General features: G+C 39.6%; 1 protein-coding gene across 9 annotated transcripts in view; it reads left to right on the top strand.

Annotated features, from left to right (window-relative positions):
* The window catches only part of NFAT5 (nuclear factor of activated T cells 5), a 72,852-nt gene extending 56,138 nt beyond the window's left edge, over positions 1–16,714 (top strand). For 2 of the 9 annotated variants that reach the window (XM_030510955.1, XM_030510957.1), the window contains 8 exons: positions 2,219–2,353; positions 2,527–2,579; positions 4,216–4,348; positions 4,985–5,062; positions 7,315–7,463; positions 8,000–10,418; positions 11,490–11,736; positions 12,617–13,107. In XM_030510955.1, coding sequence (XP_030366815.1) covers positions 2,219–2,353; positions 2,527–2,579; positions 4,216–4,348; positions 4,985–5,062; positions 7,315–7,463; positions 8,000–10,418; positions 11,490–11,728 — 3,206 coding nt within the window. In that variant the 3' untranslated portion in view covers positions 11,729–11,736; positions 12,617–13,107. Of the gene's footprint in view, positions 1–2,218; positions 2,354–2,526; positions 2,580–4,215; positions 4,349–4,984; positions 5,063–7,314; positions 7,464–7,999; positions 10,419–11,489; positions 11,737–12,616; positions 14,480–14,795; positions 14,812–15,421; positions 15,547–15,693 lie in introns of those variants that run through there. The other 7 variants (XR_003994879.1, XR_003994880.1, XR_003994882.1 and 4 more) reach the window with 7 other exon arrangements.
* The last annotated feature ends 2,263 nt before the right edge of the window (positions 16,715–18,977 follow it).

Here is an 18,977-nt window from a genome sequence, read left to right on the forward strand (position 1 = left end):
ATGCAGGCAGGAAGGTAGGAAGGCCTGCAGGAAGGAAGGCAGGAAGGCAGGCAGGCAGGAAGGCCAGAAGGAAGGAAGGAAGGACGGATGGACGGTGGACAGGTTGGACGCCAGAGAAGGGAGGGAGGAAGGAAGGAAGAGAGGAAGAGAGGACGGGAGGAAGGAAGGAAGGCAGGAAGGAAGGAAGAGAGGAAGCGAGGAAGGAAGGCAGGAAGGAAGGATGGAAGAGAGGCAGGAAGGAAGGCAGGCAGGAAGGAAGGACGGACGGACGGACAGTGGACAGGTTGGAAGCCAGAGAAGGAAGGAAGGAAGGAAGGACGGATGGACAGTGGACAGGTTGGACGCCAGAGAAGGGAGGAAGGACGGATGGATGGTGTACAGGTTGGATGCCAGAGAAGGGAGGGAGGAAGAGAGGGAGGGAGGGAGGTTATCCTTACATAAATAAAGTTCTAAAAAACCAAAATTACAGTAAAGAGTAAATTGGTTTAGTTTTTAGCATGCTGGGGTTTGGTCAGTTTATAAGAAATTCTTCCTAATTGTCTAAGTTGCCAAGAGATTGCCCAGGAATTTTATAGCATCTCCATTGCTGGAAGCCTAAAACAAGCAAGCAAAATACTCTGGTTAGACTCGTGTCTTTGATGAATAGTGTGGGTAAAACTAATCGTGATGTGAAGGTTCGGAGGGGAATTCTTTGAGGGTCTTCCAAGGAAGGGTTTTGTGCTTCTGCTTCTTAACTTACACCAAAGTTACGGTGATTTCCATTAGACCATAGCCAACCAAACTGTGCTGGTATGTACATACTGTCTGATCCATATGACATAAAATGTTGTTGTTTATTAAGTTACTTGCTTATATAAATCATTTTCTCAGGCACATTGCACCTGCTTTGTTTGCTGCACACATCTTATTACACATGTGTACTGTATTTTCTCATAATGAGGTTTACATTATCACTCATCACAGTCTGCTTAAGTTGTATTTTGTCACTAAGATTGCTGTCAAAGCTGCAGTAATATTCCTAAAACCATAGGAAAGACCTTGAGTAGATGTAGGCTCTTTATTTAAGGTTTGTGTTTTAAATAGGCTTTGTTCACTTGCTAGCAAATCTAAATCCAGTTACTCTTTTCAGACGTTCATGTGCCTTGAGTATATTTAGTAATTGTATGATGGTTGCCTAGGAACCCACTGCACCACTTGTAGAAAGATCCTTTCTGAAAGGTCATTAAATAATTTCGAGCATTACAGTATGTATGTTCTTCTGTGTAGTAAGCCCAGAGAATATTGTTATTAAACACTAAAAGTGGGTCACATAAGTGCAAAGCACAAGTACAAGCTTATGCCACTAGGATTTTATGGTGAATAGAAAAGGTGGTTGAGAAACCTTTATTAGAAACTCAATTATTTTATAAAATATTAAATGTGACAAAGTCAAAGTATTTTAAAATGCATGTCTATTTAAATTGTCTTTGGTGCTCATTTTCATTTAACACACGTGATCTTACTTGATTTATGCTTTACAAAGCATAGAAATAGTTTGCAGCAAAGACAATTTGTAATGTGTGTTATACAAATCATCATCTGAATTGCTGGCTGAGAGGCAGAGGTTTCCAGGGATGTAGATCTGTAGGCTGCATTCTCTTTCATAGTTCATAGGATATAAATTGCTATAATCCCCAATCCCCAACTACAAACATGTGACTCTTGCATGGATTTCTATTGAAGTATATAGGTCTAGAAAGTCACAGAATCACAGAATGGTTCATGTTGGAAGGGACCTATACCCTTTTGCATAGAAGAACAAAAAAGCTTCATGTTACTTTTTTTTTACCTTAAGGATAGATTTGAAGGTGTGCTTCAGCTGTGTCTAAGGGCTGATGCATTTGTTTATTGCTCTCTATGCCAGGAAATTACACAACCAAATTTTCTTGAGCTTTAGCTCAAACTGAAAATTTCATTTTGAGGATTTAATAAATACAGGAGAAAAGGGAAAATATTATTAGTGGATCATTTCCTTAAGTGTGATTTTTAAGGCCATCACATTTAGTGAGGAAATAATAGAAATGGTTATTGTCTGAAAAGCTTTTTCATGAATGATATAGTAAAGGAAGAAGCTGAGGAATTATTTTGTTCTTTCCTTTATAATCCTATAAGTAAAAGCTTTTTGTTTTGGATGTTGATATTTTCTTGATTTCAAACTATGGGGTTTTTTCAATTGCAGCTCAACCAGCAGGTGTTCCAGAGATCCTAAAGAAAAGTCTGCACAGTTGTTCAGTGAAGGGTGAAGAGGAAGTTTTTCTGATTGGCAAGAACTTTCTAAAGGGAACAAAAGTGATTTTCCAGGAGAACGTTTCTGGTTAGTGTGAAAGCAATAACAGCTTGGGGTACTGAAGAGAGCATGATGCTTGGGTTTACATTGGGTGATAAAGTTTAGTTGTAGAGAGCAAACTGGCAAGCAGAATCAAAGGCACTAAAATAAATGGCTTTATATGGATGCACGATAAATTCTGCTTTTTAACTTTCGTTTAGATGAGAATTCATGGAAGGCAGAAGCTGAAATAGACATGGAATTATTTCATCAGGTACTTCTGTGTTGTTGTTGTTGGTGTTAATACTATATATTTTAATAAGAAAAAAACACACTGTTTCCAAAGAAAAATAAGCCTTTCCCTCTTCCTCTGCATTTCTAGAAATGATATTCCTTTTCTTCAAATAAGTTTTCTTCAAATAAGTTCTGGTAGAATCTGGTGAATCTGGTAGAATATCATTGGTTTGAGTTCACACAAGTATAATTGCTTAATTTCTAATTGAGAATTCAGATACCACAATAGGAGTGTGGTATATGAAGCACGTCTTTGCCCTTATATACAAGGCCTAATACAGTTTTTCCAGTAGCTTTCCTAAGGACACATTAGATTATTACTGAGTGGAATTATATTGTGTACACTATAGTCTTTATACCTGGCTGGATTTCTGTTCCACTCTGAAATGTTTTACAAAATATTTGTTTCTTCTTTTTGCCACAACTAAGTGTCTTTATGGACTATTGGACTGAAATTAGAGAAATCATTAGATGATTTCTCACTTCTAGTGCATAGTTGGGGAATAGACGGATCCCTCATCGCTATTCCTGTTGGTGAATGACTGCAGGCCTATTTTTTGATGTCTGTTCAGTGTTAAATCCGCTTAGGTGTAACATGAAACTGCATCCTCCATCTGTTCACACTGAACAGAGAGACCTGAGTCGGCAGAACATGAAGTGTCCAAGTCCAGCAGAATTTGATGGCAAACTGATTGCAGTTCAGTAAGGCATGTTAGGCATAAGCTTATGCTTAAAGTACTGGACTTTATATGCCTTTCCATTTGAATTGTAGGTTGCCAATGAGCATCATATAGGCAGATTATTCAAATCTCTCTTCTAGCACTAGTTAGCTATCAGTTTACTTCACTGAAAGTGTAACTTGATCACATCTCCCCCAATATCTTTGTTTTTTATGGTGTTTTATCAGTCTGTTTCTCTTTTGATGGATATGATACAATTAAGGTGTTACCATAAAAGTTGGTCAGAGAAACTCTCTAAGACTCAATTTGGAGTTTTAGAAAGCAGCATTCTTTATTGCAGTGCTGGGCACAGACGCGAATTGTTTTGCAAAGGTGAGCGCACCCGATACTTGCCAACAGCAGCTACATATTTAGCATACTCATGCATATTCACAGCTTTTCCAGGAAATTGTTTACATATTCATGAGATTCTCGGGAACTAATTATAATATTTGCATTCTAATTACACATGAGCTTTCTTGCTGAGTGGGGGGTCTCTGGTGGTCACTGACAATCTTCCTCACTGTGTTTACTGAATGACCTCAGTGCCTGTGCATGCTCGCAAGGTCCTAGTGCTGAGTTAGCAGTTGCTATGTCCTTGCTTCTGTTCTGTTCCAGTCTCGCACCATGTTGGGCGCCACTCTGCTATCTTGAAGGCTGGCATCCTTGGTCTTATTTACTGTCTCCTTAGTTGTTATCAGTCCCCTGATGTTCCTTCCCCTGTCAGCCAAACATTCCTTTCTCTCTATGTGTTGGCAAGTTAGAACAGTTTGCTGTATTCTACTATGTTAGTCACACACACTATTGTTAGTTTAAACCTATGATTTAAGCTTACAAAGGTAAATAATAATGAAATAAGGTTTCTAATGTGATTTTTAAATTATTTTTGCATTGCAGAATCACCTTATTGTGAAGGTGCCGCCATATCATGACCAGCAAATAACCTCAGCTGTTTCTGTGGGAATATATGTGGTGACTAATGCTGGAAGATCACATGATGTGCAACCATTTGCGTACACTCCAGACACATGTATGTGAAATAGAAAACTGGAGGAAGGAAGGGGTAGTTTTACCTGCGAAGCATCTTGGTTTTGATTTCATAGTATTTAGTCCATACAACAGAAATGTTAAGTAATGTGGATCTTTTAAAACTTGTCTTGCTGGTGATGTTTGCTCTGTTAAATAATAAAATCTAAAGGCTTGGCTTTTCTCATTTATGTGGCAAGTATCTCAAATTTCAGCTGCATGGAGACAGCTGTTCTTATAAAGTAGCATCCATTTTTAGTCTAAGGTTCAAAATGAAGCTGAGTAGGAAAAAAGGAGACATTACATACAGTGCACCAAATACAAACAAAAAATAGCACCAAGCTTTATCCTGAGGAAAGTTGAAATTTGACCATATCGCTGTATTTTTGTTTATCTATTTATATTACAATACGGTTCTGGGTTCAGCTGTAGCAGTCAGCTCTAAGTGAATGAGCAGCTGCGTGGTTCTGAGTTACCTGCTGGGCTTAAACCATGACAAATACACAGTCCAAAAGTTTGTTTGGGTTTCAAAGAACCTCAGTTTCTTTAAGATATAAGTAACTGGTTTGGTTTGCTTGGGTTTTTTTGCTTGTTTGCTGTTTTAACATAAGGAAGTTCTCAATGTGTTTTGTCTCAACAGCTGGTACTCTGAATGTTAATGTGAAGAAGGAAATCTCCAGCCCAGCCCAACATTGTTCTTTTGAAGAGGCTATAAAAGGTGCTAAATTGATTCTTATCATTGTTGTTAATAGTTTAATAAATTTGGAGAAATGAATCAGATGTCCTGTGAAGATAAGTTTGTGCTGATAAAATCTGGCCATATTCTTACAGTGAAGTTTGTTTTCTGATTCTGAATATTTTACTTTATAACAGTATTCCTTTAAGTATGTTTTAACATGAGCTAGTATAGAATAAAACATTCAAAAAATAGTTGGGGGGGGGTTTGTATTAATTTTTCATGCCTCAGACCCTGCAGTCTAAACTTCATTTAATATGATTGCAAGTGAAGAAGAAAAAAGAAAGAAGCTTAAGATGGAAGTCAATACAAATGATTTAGAAACAGTTTAGTGTGAATTTAAGCAAAAACATACATAAAGGTAGTGATGGGGAAGAACTGAGTACTGAAAACATGAACATACCAACTGGTATATTTTGGAAGCTGTCCAGTGGTTTTATGAGACTGCTTTCAGTGGGTCTAATTAAGAATGCTAATTCTGGCAATTTCAACTTAATTCCCTTAAGTGAGTTGTTGTGGTTTTGTTTGGTTTTCTTTTTTTTTTTTTTCCTTTCCTTTTATTTTTTTTTCCTTCCCCCCTCCCCTTTTTCTGTGTCTTCCCCCCCCCTTTGCTTTCTTTTTTCTGACCCATTCATTCCGTGCAAAGTTTGTTGTTTTGTTCCAAGGGAGCAAGTTTTAGGTTTGCCTGGTTTTTAAGTGTGAATTGAATTGATCCTTCTGATAGTGAAATAAAGTAGAGGAAGGAAATGTTTCTTAATTGACTTTTAAAACTATGGTAGTATACAACACTTAATGGAAATTTCCATAGCCTGCTAAGGTGAAAGCAGATTGAAAGTAAGCAAATTAACAATGTGATCGCAAGTTTGATATGAATCTATAACTTCAGGTTAAAATCATGAAGCTCATGTTTGAAGTTAATAGCTTGGTCTTGGCAGGGGATATATTTACAAGTTGATTTTACAACTTGTTAGGGAGGATAATACAAGATATAACGAGTTTAAACCTGCAGAGAATACTTGGGGGAGAAATGTGAAAAAATATTTAGGGCAATGAAACAAGCTGATAAAAGGACTGGTAAGACTTCTAGTAGCAAGATCAAAAAGATGAAAATTGTAACTTATGTATTGGGGCAAGCCTGACATCTAATTTAGTATGGAGGCTTAACCAAGGGAAGATACCAACTGCTTTGGGAGAATATCTGCTGTTCATAAAACATGCTATTTCTGTTGCTTCATGTCCTCCATTTAATTTATGTGATAAATCTTAATTTACTTTCTTGTGTGGGTTTTCTGCTAGCCAGCTCATTTTGAAGGCTCATTCCTGTACCTATTCTGCTCTAGGTTGATCATGAACCAAACAGTTCATGATCAGTTTTGTCTGCCTTATGTACTTTGTCTCTGCATATGCCCCAGCCTGTCCTTCCTCACTGTTCCAAAATGATAAAGACCAGGTGGGGATCCAGTGGGATGCTTTATATTGAAGATTAATCCTCTAATTTATTTAAAAGCATGTATGGAACTATGGTTTTTACAGGCTTTTCCATTGGTTTGTTTTAAGCTCAATTTCAGCAGTATTTGAAATCAAGAAAGTTAATTTAATTTACAGCGAAGATCTCAGCTTATGTATTTTTTTTTTTACATGGATCAGGAAAAATGAAAATTAAAACTAAAAAGATCTAATTCATTTTGAGAAGCCACCTTTCTAGTTTAAAAAATTGAAAAAAATAGGCACTGCAAAGGCAAAATTACAACTTGCTCTTGTTACAGAGCTGGCATGCAGGTTTATCAAGGTTTTGCTTGATTATTCCTTTAACAGAATAAAAATACAGTCCGAATGCTTTGAGCACTGTTCACATGGTTATCTGAAAACAGACATTTTTCAAAATGAAATAGAGAAGTTGTACATTTAAAAGTGCAGTAAAGTTTAGAATGCGAAAATTTGTGGAAAGATATCTTAAGCTTCTATGTTTGTAGTTCAAGCTCTCCTCAGTCTAGAAAGATATGAAATGGAAGAAAACCAAAACTATGGTAATTCTGTTAGTCTTAAAAATAACCTTTGAAGGTTTTCTAGAATTATTTGAAGTATTAAAGTGTTTGCACTCGTATGAGGATGAGAGCTCTTATGGTAAGGCTGGAAAAGTGAAATGGCAAGCAGGCCACCACTAGAAACCCACCCTCTTTATAGTGGATCTTAACAATCCATTGCTCTTCCTTTATTTTTATGTGTGACTGCAGCAGTGAAGGCCACTGGCTGTAACCTGGAGAAGATCAACATTCTTCCTAGTGCCTTGATAACTCCACTCATGCCAAGCAGTATGATTAAGAATGAAGATGTGGCTCCAATGGAAGTAAATGCAGAAAAAAGATCTCCCCCTGTCTTCAAGGTAAGTTTGATTGTGATCTGAAGACTGTAGCTTTAATAGTTATATCTACCCGTCACTCCAGGTTTTAATAGTGGAGAAGAGTAACACACAGGGAAAATGTCATGTCTGAGATTGGTCTGGGCAAAACATACAATCACAGAGCGTGATTAATTATTTAATAATAATTATCAACAATAATTTCAATAATTTTCTCTGAAAGTAACTTACCTTGTTTCAATCTCAATTCCAAGATTGATTGGTTAGTGATACTATGATCTTTTTTTTTTGTCCTGTGACACAGAACTAGTAAATTACTGTAAGAATATTGTTTTAATTGCTTCCTAGCTTTGCTTTCATTAAATTGTACCTTGACTTCTTCCTTGAAGTAGCATTTCCACTGCTAGTCATTTGCTTATTTGTTTGATTATGTAAGGAGCACTACATACATAGCCATTAAATCTTCCATCTGATATTTCCTGGACATAGTGGATTGGTGGAAATTTTGTAAGCATAACCCAAGTAAGCTTAAAAATTGCTTAATGTCTGGCTTGTTTTAGGCTTCAAGTGTGGTTGGACCAGCTCAACAAACATTGGAAAACAGTATGTCTGGCATATCAAATTCTGCTTCCCATTTACCTTCTGAAAATGAAAACCAGCAACAAATACAGCCAAAGGTGTATAATCCAGAGACACTAACTACTATCCAAACACAGGACATTTCCCAGACTGATAGCTTTTCAGCAGTCTCTACTCCAGGTCAGTTGCAGAGCAGTGATGCATTATTGCAGCAAGCTGCACAGTTCCAAACAAGAGATTCCCAAACCAGGGAAGTCTTGCAATCAGATGGCACAGTGGTCACTTTGTCACAATTAACTGATGCATCACAACAACAACAACAGTCTACACTCTCAGAACCAGCACAGGCATTGCAGCAACAGATTTCATCAAGTATTTTCTCATCAGCAAGCGGTGTGAGTCAGTTACAGAACACTATCCAGCAACTGCAAGCTGGAAATTTTCCAACAAACACTGCCACTGGCAGCAATAGGAATGTTGACTTGGTGCAGCAGGTATTGGAAGCTCAACAACAGTTATCTTCTGTTTTATTTTCTGGTTCAGACAGCAGTGAGGATGTTCAAGATCAACTAAATGCAGGTATCTTTCAGCAAGTTAGTCAGATACAAAATAGTGTAAATCCTGGGATATTTTCCTCATCAGACACAGCTGTTCATTCCAGATCAGAGAACCTTTTGCCTGGACAAGCTGAAAATGTTCACTCACAACCTGAAAATGTGTTGTCCAAACAACAGCAACAACAGCAGCAGGCAATGGAGACTTCTGCTGCAATGGTGATAGGAATCCAACAAAACATTTGCCAGGCTGCAACACAGATGCAGTCTGATTTGTTCTCTTCAACAACATCAGGAAATGGAGCCCTCCAACAGTCACCTGTTTACCAGCAGGCTTCTCACATAATGAGTGGGTTATCAACAAGCGAAGACATGCAAATGCAGTGTGAATTATTCTCTTCATCTCCTGGTGTTTCTGGAAGTGAGACAACTACTGCTCAGCAGCAGGTCTCCAACAATGGATCTACTATGTTTCAGGCCTCAAATTCTGCAGATGGAGAAGAAGCTTCAGAACAGAATAAACAGATGCAAAGTACTGTATTTCAGACCATGGTTCAAATGCAGCATAGTGGAGAAAGTCAATCTCAAGTTAATCTATTTTCATCTACTAAAAACATGATGGCTGTTCAGGCAAGTGGAACTCAACAAGGAGGTGGTCTGTTCCAGCAGGGCAGAGAAATCATGTCTATTCAGTCAGGAAGCTTTATGCAGCAGTCTCCACATTCTCAAACTCAGCTTTTTCACTCTCAGAATCCTATTGGTGATACTCAGAATATATCACAGGAAACACAAGGCTCTATTTTCCACAGTCCAAATTCCATTGTCCACAACCAGACCACTACCAATTCCTCAGACCAACTGCAGCCTCCAATGTTCCACTCACAGAACACCATGGGTGTATTGCAGAGCTCTTCAGTTCCTCAAGACCAACGGTCTGCCAACATGTTCCTTTCCCAGAGTTCAATGAGCAACGCTGCAACTCAAGAAGAACAGATGTCATTCTTTACAAGCCCAAATTCCATTTCTCCTCTTCAGACAGCAACAAACACTGAACAGCAGACTTCTTTCCAGCGGCAGACACAGATATCTCATATCCAGAGTTCTATGCTTCCCCAAGAACAGCCTCAGACTCAGCCTGCTCAGCAAGGTTTGTTTCAGTCTCAAGTGTCACTAGGCTCCATCCAGTCCAGTTCAATTCCTCAGAACCAACAAGGAGCTATCTTCCAGCCTCAGCATTCAATAGTTGCTATTCAGAGTAGTCCTCCATCTCAAGAACAGCAGCAGCAGCAACAGCAAAACATGATGTTCAGTAATCAAAATGCAATGAGTACAATTGCTTCTCAAAAGCAGAACATGATTTTCAATCCAAATCAAAACCCGGTTACCAATCAGGAGCAACAAGGCCAGTCCATTTTTCATCCACAGACTAACATGACATCAATGAACCAGGAGCAGCAGCCCATGCAATTCCAGAGTCAGAGTACCGTGTCTTCTCTTCAGACTCCTGGATCCAGCCAGGCTGAAGCACAGCAGCCAGACATCTTCCATAACTCACCCCAGATTCAGTTGGTCCAAGGGTCATCAAGTTCTCAAGAGCAACAAGTCACCCTCTTCATCTCTTCAGCTTCCATGTCTGCTTTGCAGAATAGTATGAGCCAGCAAGAGCTGCAGCAGTCTCCTATGTACTCTTCTCAAAACAGCATGGCAGGAATGCAAGGAACTGCTTCTCCTCCACAGCAACAATCTTTATTCCACAACACAGCAGGAGGTGCTATCAACCAGCTGCAGAATTCTCCTGCTTCATCTCAGCAAACATCAGGAATATTCCTGTTTGGCATTCAAAACAGTAAGTGATAGATGCCCATTCTGAGTTTACAATTTAGAAGAGCTACTCATTAGAGTCCACAAGACTTAATTCTAAGATAATTTAAAAAAAAAAATAAAAAAATTGTGGAATAAGTAACGTAGCACCTCAGTTGAGAATATACTCATCATAGTGCTCTGAATGTTACTGATTTTGCATGAAAACTCTTAGCTTAAATACCTCTTTTGGTTGTCCTACGCTTAGGATTAACGTGACAAAACCACCTTAGAACTGTGTGTATAGATACTTATATAGAAATAAGTATACAATATATTCTAAAAATGTTATTAATAACACTATACAAATAATATGTAAAATACATGTATGCACATGTTAAAGGGTTATGCCTTCTTAAGACATCTCCGCTAATCTTTCTCTTGCTGCATTTGGGTTCCACAATTTACACAATGGCTTTCTGGAGAAGAGAAAGCTCTGGGGAGACCTTAGAGCAGCTTCCAGTGCCTCAAGGGGCTGACAGGAAAGCTGGAGACAAGGGCCTGTAGGGACAGGACAAGGGGGAATGGCTTTAAACTGACAGGGGAGAGATTTAGATGAGATATTAGGAAGTTCTTCCCTGTGAGGGTGGTGAGGCACTGGCACAGGTTGCCCAGAGAAGCTGTGGCTGCCTCATCCCTGGAAGTGTTCAAGGCCAGGTTGGACAGAGCTTGGAGCAACCTGGTCTAGTGGAAGGTGTCCCTGTCCGTGGCAGGGAATTTAGAACTGGACGAGCTTTAATAAGGTCCCTTTCAGCCCAAACCATGCTATGATTCTATGATTCAACACTTCCCTTATGCTATGCATTTTGTTTTTCTTCTAGCTAAGTGTTGTCCTCTGGTGTGTTAATAGTGTTTGGTTATAATACAGAGTCCGTATATTCCATACGTACACCTTGAACCCCTGCTCATACCCTGAGGGAGTGGTGAGCAAGGGTGGCCATGTGAACAAAAGTGTGCATAACTTTCTACACAGCTCATATGTAAAGAACTTGGCTGATTCACTGCATGTGTTAACCTAATTTAAATGGTCCTTTGTTCTTCACTTACTGTTTAACAGACTGTGGCCAGCTGCTAACTTCTGGACCAGCGTCATTGCCTGATGAGTTGATGGCTATAAGTCAGCCAGGTCAGCCACAGAGCAAGGGACAAGCAGCTGTGCCCACGCTTCTCTCCCAGCAGATATCTGAGACGTCTCCACTACCTTCAGCTATGGCAACCAACCAGAATATTGAGAAAATAGATGATCTGCTTGTGTCATTACAAAACCAGGGGAACAATATAGCTGGCTCCTTTTAATTAGTCAAGTAAGTAATTTGTTTGGGTTTCTGGGCTCTTTGCTGTCGTGCAGGCTTTTGTTCAGTAAGTCTTTACTTTGGAGTGTATCACCATGCCTTAAGTGGTTAGCTAAATACCAGTGGTTAGAATGAAGAGTTATTTTAAAACAGAGGTCAGAATTTGTATGAAATGGTTGGTTGAGATTGGTTCTCGTTCAGTTGCTGTATGTTTTATCATCTGCTGTTAGGGTGTAGTACTTGATGAGGAAGGAGAGTAGGTCACTGACAGCTTGGCAGATAAAAGTGTTATGAAATACAACTGTAGTTAAAAACTTAAAGCTTATTGAGTAAGTAACACCTCAAGTCTGTACTATTCTGAAGTTGCCCCCGGAGTTCCAGTAATGTAATGTAAAAACAAGTTTAGGTAGAATATGGCAGCTATTGAGAGTGTGCAACATGCTGAGTCTTTGTGAAAAAACCATCAGCTGTTACTAGGAAACATTCTGCTTTTAGAAGGTGCCTTTTTCAGTGAGGTGAAAGAGGCTTTGACTACAAATGAGTACCAAGAACCAGGAGGACTCTGGAATCTAGTATTGTCCACAGTGTGTAACTTGGCTCTAGTTAACTCTGTTGCTGTCCTAAATCCCCTGTAAGTTTCACTTAAGTGATACACTTCATTTTGTAATATAAACTGTTTTGTTTTTTTTTTTTTTAATTTTATTTAAGTTATGAACTTAAATAAAAAAAAGTGGAAGGAGAGTAATGCTGCTCTGTGAGAGTGCTGCATTCTGATAGAGTTTCATGTCTGCTGGTGAGCAACACTTTCAAGATGAAGGAACTAAACTTAAGTAAGGGGATGGCTTTTGTTAGTTATGTTTTAACTCTTTTGCTTGCTTGTTTTTTCCTGCAGAAATTCTGTGAAGAAAAAAGTGATGATTTCCCAGATACTCTCAGACCTTCTGACTCTGGATTAGGCTGTGTGGAACTGATTGCTTCTGTCAAAGAGTGGCCCTCTTCTCTAAAGAGCACACACATGGCCAATTGCAGCGTCTAGCACCTAAGGCTATGACCATAGTATTTGGGATTTGTAGTGCCAATAATGCTGAAAAGCTATGCTTTGTTTTACTAGGGCATGGGATTGTACCATTACCAGATTCCTAAACCTCATTAACAGTGGGGTGCTCTTTGAATTTAAAGCATATCTGATCAGCTATTATTGTTGTTAGAAGGTAATACATGTTACCACATTTACTTTTTTTTCCTCCTCTTCCTTCTTCACATCCCCTCTTTTGACTAGAAAAGCTTGTGAAGCAGAAACATCAAATGCCTGTGCCATGAGCCACGACTCATAGCTGTCAGTAAGTGAAGGGATCATGTTTTAGAATTGAGTGGGAGAGCTAATACTGCGATTTGCTAATTGCAGTAGGCAGCGATGACAAATTGATAATTGTAATCAGCAAGCAGAGAATTGTTTGCTTCTGTAGATAGCCAGAGGTGGGTGCTTCCCATCTGCAGATGTGATTAATCATTTTCCGTGTCTCTTACGTGTAACTGTACATGGAGCAAGGGTTTGGTGGCTCTAAAATGAAGACATGAAGGGGAACTTTCAATTAAATTTTGCTCTTAAAATCTTGTCCTCTAAAATACCTTCTAAAGAACATTCTGCCTGGCTGAGGAAAGAACTCCTCTGTGTCTCTCACTCTGACTGGATGGGTTAGAACTCTGTAAAGCTGCATTAGCTGTTCTCAAACCAGTCTTCTCCCTTCCATTCTTTTCATGGTTTTTCTTCTCGCTTCCCCAGTTTCATATTGTGTTTTAAAAAAAGACATAAATATCCTACTGGCTTTAAATACCAGAAGCAGCTTTTAGGAATCCGTGGCATTAAATTCCTTGGTCAGTAGAAGCTTTGACAAATAATCATGGATTAAGGAGAGGGGAAGCAATTTCTCCACCACCTTCTAAATGCAGGAACCCCCCTTAACCAAGCATTTTCCAGCTGTTACTGATGTAAATCTTCAGCTTGACTTTACTCCAAGTTAGGGGGCAAATTACATCATTTTTAAGCATTCTGGAAAATTTCACTTAATCCTGAACTGTTGCATCTTTGTAGCATATTGAGCTCACTGCAGTTTTGAAGTGATTTTTTTCCCCTACCAACAGTTCCCCAAATCTAGTTTCTAGATGGTCATGTTTCAATTTAAAAAGAAAAAGAAAACATTGACTGATGTTACAGAATGTAAAAACAACCCCCTCCAGACCATGCGGTTGTATTGTGAGGTATATGAATTTTTTGGGTGCTCCAACTATCCGGAAAGTTTTGTGAATTCTCACTACAGCCTCATTCAGATCTTTGTTTCTTCTGCATGTAGAAAGCTGTTGATGCCTTGAGAGTCAGACAGCTGTCATGTATGGCAATTATGCCTTGGTAGAGTGTAGTTGGTATCATGTCATTTTACATTTTTGTTATTTTAAATAACAAAGACTAGTATGTAAATGGTTTTCTAAGTTCCTCTAGTCTGTTTACCATGTGTTTTTTCCCTTAACTCGTGTGCTTAGTTGAGCCATGTAGAGTTTTTGTTCATTTAATGGATTTTCCCATTTGTCAGTCTGTCCTACTGTTCACTTTCTCTTTCTGTCTCTCTCTTTCTGTCTCTCATTGAGAGGCATTGAATTACGTTTTCAGTAGTAAGGCTTCTTGCCGATATGAAGGGAACTTTTCAGAAAGAGACCTGCTCTGGGTCATTTAATTTTGAATACAGTTTTCAATCGTTCAGGTTTTGGATGGTTTATATCTAATGTGTGTTTCATTTTTTTGGAAAGCTATATTTTGTATTTAGGAAATGGTATACTATTTTGCTATTTGTACTGAGTGAGTACATTGGCATAAATATAAAAATTTATATATATACATATATATAAAATATTCTTTTTGCCACACATTTTTGTGGTAAACTTGTGAGTTTGTCTGATGTTCTACCACAACGTGGCATCTGATAACTGGGGCAGGGTGGGGTTTGTTATGTCTTTATTGAGTATTTAAGTACTTTTTGCAACATAAATAACTTGTTCATCTTTCGCCATTCCATCAGGCAGTTTATTGTTCCAACTGGCTATGAGAAGCTGTGTGTTTTGATGTGTCCGTCACTCAGCAATATGATCTAACAAGGAAACTCGTAGGCATTTAGGCGTATATAAAGTAACAGGGTTTCATTCAGAATGAGCCATTCAACTTTTTTCCGCTGTCATTGTCTATTTAATATTTTTATTATCAATGCCTCTGTGTTTTAACTCTTAATTTATGATTATGCTAAAATGTTTAAAATTTTAATCATGATTAAAAAAATTCCCTGCTTCCTAATGTCCAGAGCTGCTTTAACCCTGAACCATACTTTTCATTTCTGCGACTTATTTTTTATCTCCTGATAAGACAAGGTATTAACAATCTTGTTATGGTTCATGACATGAAAGCAGCAATCTTGCAGCATTGACTAAATGCTATATGAGGCTATGTAGAAGACTGAGAATTATGGACCGAAGCAACTTCCAGATGCTCATGGAAGTCAATAGCCAGTTATTTGAAAATGAACTAGTGGCTTTTGTAGGATCGCGGTCCCAGGACAAGCTGCTGGATGTCGTCCAGAGCCTTCATACACAGAAGTAAGAGGAATGATAAATTCACTTGTGTGCTGCTTCAGTTTGTTCCGTTGTTCCAAAGGGGTGTATCCTTACGTGGAAGTGCGGTTGGTCAGTGCCAAGTCACCAGGGACCAATTCTCCATTTAACAAGATGGGTGTCCAAAAGAGAACTTCATACCAAGATTGCTACAGTTCCAGGGGAAGGGTATGTCTGAATTGTGTGCGTGTTTTGGGTTGCTCACGAAGAGAAGAGAAAAAAAATGTAAAATAAATTAGAAAAGGGCTTTGCTATCATGTTTTTCACTTCTGGATAACACCTTTTCTTGTGTTAAATTTATTGTGTTCATTTTAGGTCAATGTTTAAATGTACAACACTTGGAACGTGATTTGGTTACAAAAAGTATTTGTCTTCTGAATGAAGAGATTGCTCAGTGGTTGATCAGTGCTTGCAGACAGCTGTTACGAAGGACAAAGAGAGGTTTGATAAGCCAATAAAGAGCTTAAAGGTGGGCTGCAGGATTTCATGGCAGAAAGATCCAAGAACAGTGTGAGCCACATCTGTATTTTATCAGTCCTAAACATTTACTTTTGGAATTTAAGCAGTTGATAATTGGAGCTTACTCTGCCTTTTTTCTTTTATTTTAATCCCATCCCTGTATTTACTCCTTTGCATGCTCACTCTGGAGTGCCTGTGATCTGTGAATAGATGGATGGAGCATTGCCTGCAGAAATGAAGTGGCGACATCATGTCTAGTCCATTTTGGGTGAGAAAGAACATACTGAGATATCAGTCTCTCTAAAGTTCCTGATGACATTACTCTAAAGGGGAAGTTACTATCATATCCACAGAGCAGCAATAAGTATAGAAGATACTACTAGGTGAAAATGGAAAACTGTAGACCTGCATTGCTGGGATGGGTTTTAAATGTCTTGTTTTTTTCTGCTGCTTGAGTTCGCTTCTACAAGAACCGTTAAGTCTAAACCTCCACATTCAATGTGGGCAATACCCTTCAGCTGTGTGTGCCTCTAATGCACCCATGGTCCGCTCTCTGCACAGCATCTGTGGGGTGTTGGGGTTCACAGAACACCTATTTCTTGGCACAGGTTAAAATCTGGGGAAAGGTACCTGCTAGCCACCAGTTGTGACTGCTGCATGCGTTCTCTTGGCTGCTTATACACTGGGTGTATGTGTATCAATATGTATATAAAATCATGAGTAGTATATAATACACAGTTATCAGCTAAGCATCTCCTCTGGCAGGAAGTTATTGGTTCTTTGTGCTTAATTAGCAAGTCCATGTTTTGTTATTGCCTCCTCACTATCTTATCTTTCAGCAGTTATTCAAGCCAAATGCTTTGTTATTATTTTAACATAAAAATAGTTCCAGAAATTGTAGGATCATAGAATAGTTAGGGTTGGAAAGGACCTTAAGATCATCTAGTTCCAACCCCCCTGCCATGGGCAGGGACACCTCGCACTAAACCATGTCGCCCAAGGCTCTGTCCAACCTGGCCTTGAACACCGCCAGGGATGGAGCATCCACAACCTCCCTGGGCAATCCATTCCAGTGCCTCACCACCCTCGCTGTAAAGAACTTCTTCCTAATATCTAACCTGAACTTCCCCTGTTTAAGTTTGAACCCATCACCCCTTGTCCAATCACTACAGTCCATGATGAAGAGTCTCTCTCCAGCACCCTTATAAGGCCCCCTTCAGATACTGGAAGGCTGCTATGAGGTCTCCATGCAGCCTTCTCTTCTCCAGGCTGAACAGCCCCAACTTTCTCAGCCTGTTTTCATATAGGAGGTGCTCCAGCCCTCTTATCATCCTCGTGGCCCTCCTCTGGACTTGCTCCAACAGCTCCATGTCCTTTTTATGTTGAGGACACCAGAACTGTACACAATACTCCAAGTGGGGTCTCACGAGAGCAGAGGGGCAGGATCACCTCCTTTGACCTGCTGGTCATTCTTCTTTTGATGCAGCCCAGGATACGGTTGGCTTTCTGGGCTGCAAGCGCACACTGAAGCTGGCTCATGTTAAGCTTCTCATCAACCAACACCCCCAAGTCCTCCTCTGCAGGGCTGCTCTGAATCACTTCTCCACCCAACCTGTAGCTGTGCCTGGGATTACCCTGACCCAGGTGTAGGACCTTACACTTGGCTTGGATGAACTTCATGAGGTTGGCATTCGCCCACCTCTCAAGCATGTCCAGGTCCCTCTGGATGTCATCCCTTCCCTCCAGCGTATCAACTGAACCACACAGCTTGGTGTTGTCAGCAAACTTGCTGAGGGCGCGCTCAATCCCACTGTCCATGTCACTGACAAAGATGTTGAACAGGATCGGTCCCAACACCGACCCGAGGGACACCACTCGTTACTGTTTTCCAACTGGACATCGAGCCGTTGACCAGAACTCTCTGCGTGCGTCCATCCAGCCAATTCTTTATCCGCTGTGAGTGGTCCATCCATCAAATTGATGTCTCTCCAGTTTAGAGACAAGGATGTCGTGTGGGACAGTGTCGAACACTTTGCACAAGTCCTGGTAGATGACATCAACTGCTCTGCCCCTGTCCATCAGTTCCGTGGCCCCATCATAGAAGGCCACCAAATTGGTCAGGCAGGATTTCCCCTTGGTGAAGCCATGTTGGCTGTCACCAACCACCTCGTTGTTTTTCATGTGCCTTAGCATGCTTTCCAGGAGAATCTGCTCCAAGATTTTGCCAGGCACAGAGGTGAGACTGTCTGGTCTGTAGTTCCCCGGGTCTTCCACCTTCCCCTTCTTGAAAATGGGGGTTATATTTCCCTTTTCCCAGTGGTTGGGAACTTCACCTGACTGCCATGATTTTTCAAATACGATGGACAGTCATTTAACAACTTAATTCGCCAGCTCCTTCAGGACCCGCGGATGGATTTCATCAGGTCCCATGGACTTGTGCACGTTCAGGTTCTTAAGATGTTCTCGAACCTGATCCTCTCCTACAGTGGGCCTAAGGTCTTCATTCTCACAGTCCCTGCATCTGCTTTCCAAGACTTGGGTGGCATGGTCAGAGCATTTGCTGGTGAAGACTGAGGCAAAGAAGTCGTTGAGAACCTGAAAATTATTTCAGGATTGCTGTTTCAAAGTGGGTGTTTAATCACCAGTCATTTCATTATGATTACTTTTAATTACTGATAGGGTGGTTACTTCCTATGTAGTTTTAAAATAGAATAAAGCACGAGCAGTTCAGCATTAGTAACTTTGGCAGGTTTTTTTAACTGGAAATACTGAGAGTCTGGGCAACTGTATCAGTGGACATTCTCCTAATTTAGATTAGTTGATTTATTTTTATTTATTTACTTTTTAAGCTTCTATTGTGATTTTGGTTTAGGATATAGTTTCTAAAAAGAAAACTTGTCTGAACAGATTTTTTTTTACCTTTCCAGAGTCTTCAGAAAGACAACTAATCAAGTCAGAAGCTTGCATTTGTTGTAAAACATAGTTTAAATCATTATTTGAGTATCAGGAAAGATGATTTATTAAAAAGCAAAATCCAAAAGTTGTTACTGGACTGAAAAAGCTGCAAGTGGTTTTCCCCAAGGGTATGTTCATTAAGAGTTAGAATAGAGTTTGACTGTCAGTTTTTGACTCTTGTGCCT

The sequence above is a fragment of the Strigops habroptila genome, chromosome W, assembly GCF_004027225.2.
Source record: "Strigops habroptila isolate Jane chromosome W, bStrHab1.2.pri, whole genome shotgun sequence".
NCBI classification, from domain to species: Eukaryota; Metazoa; Chordata; class Aves; order Psittaciformes; family Psittacidae; genus Strigops; species Strigops habroptila.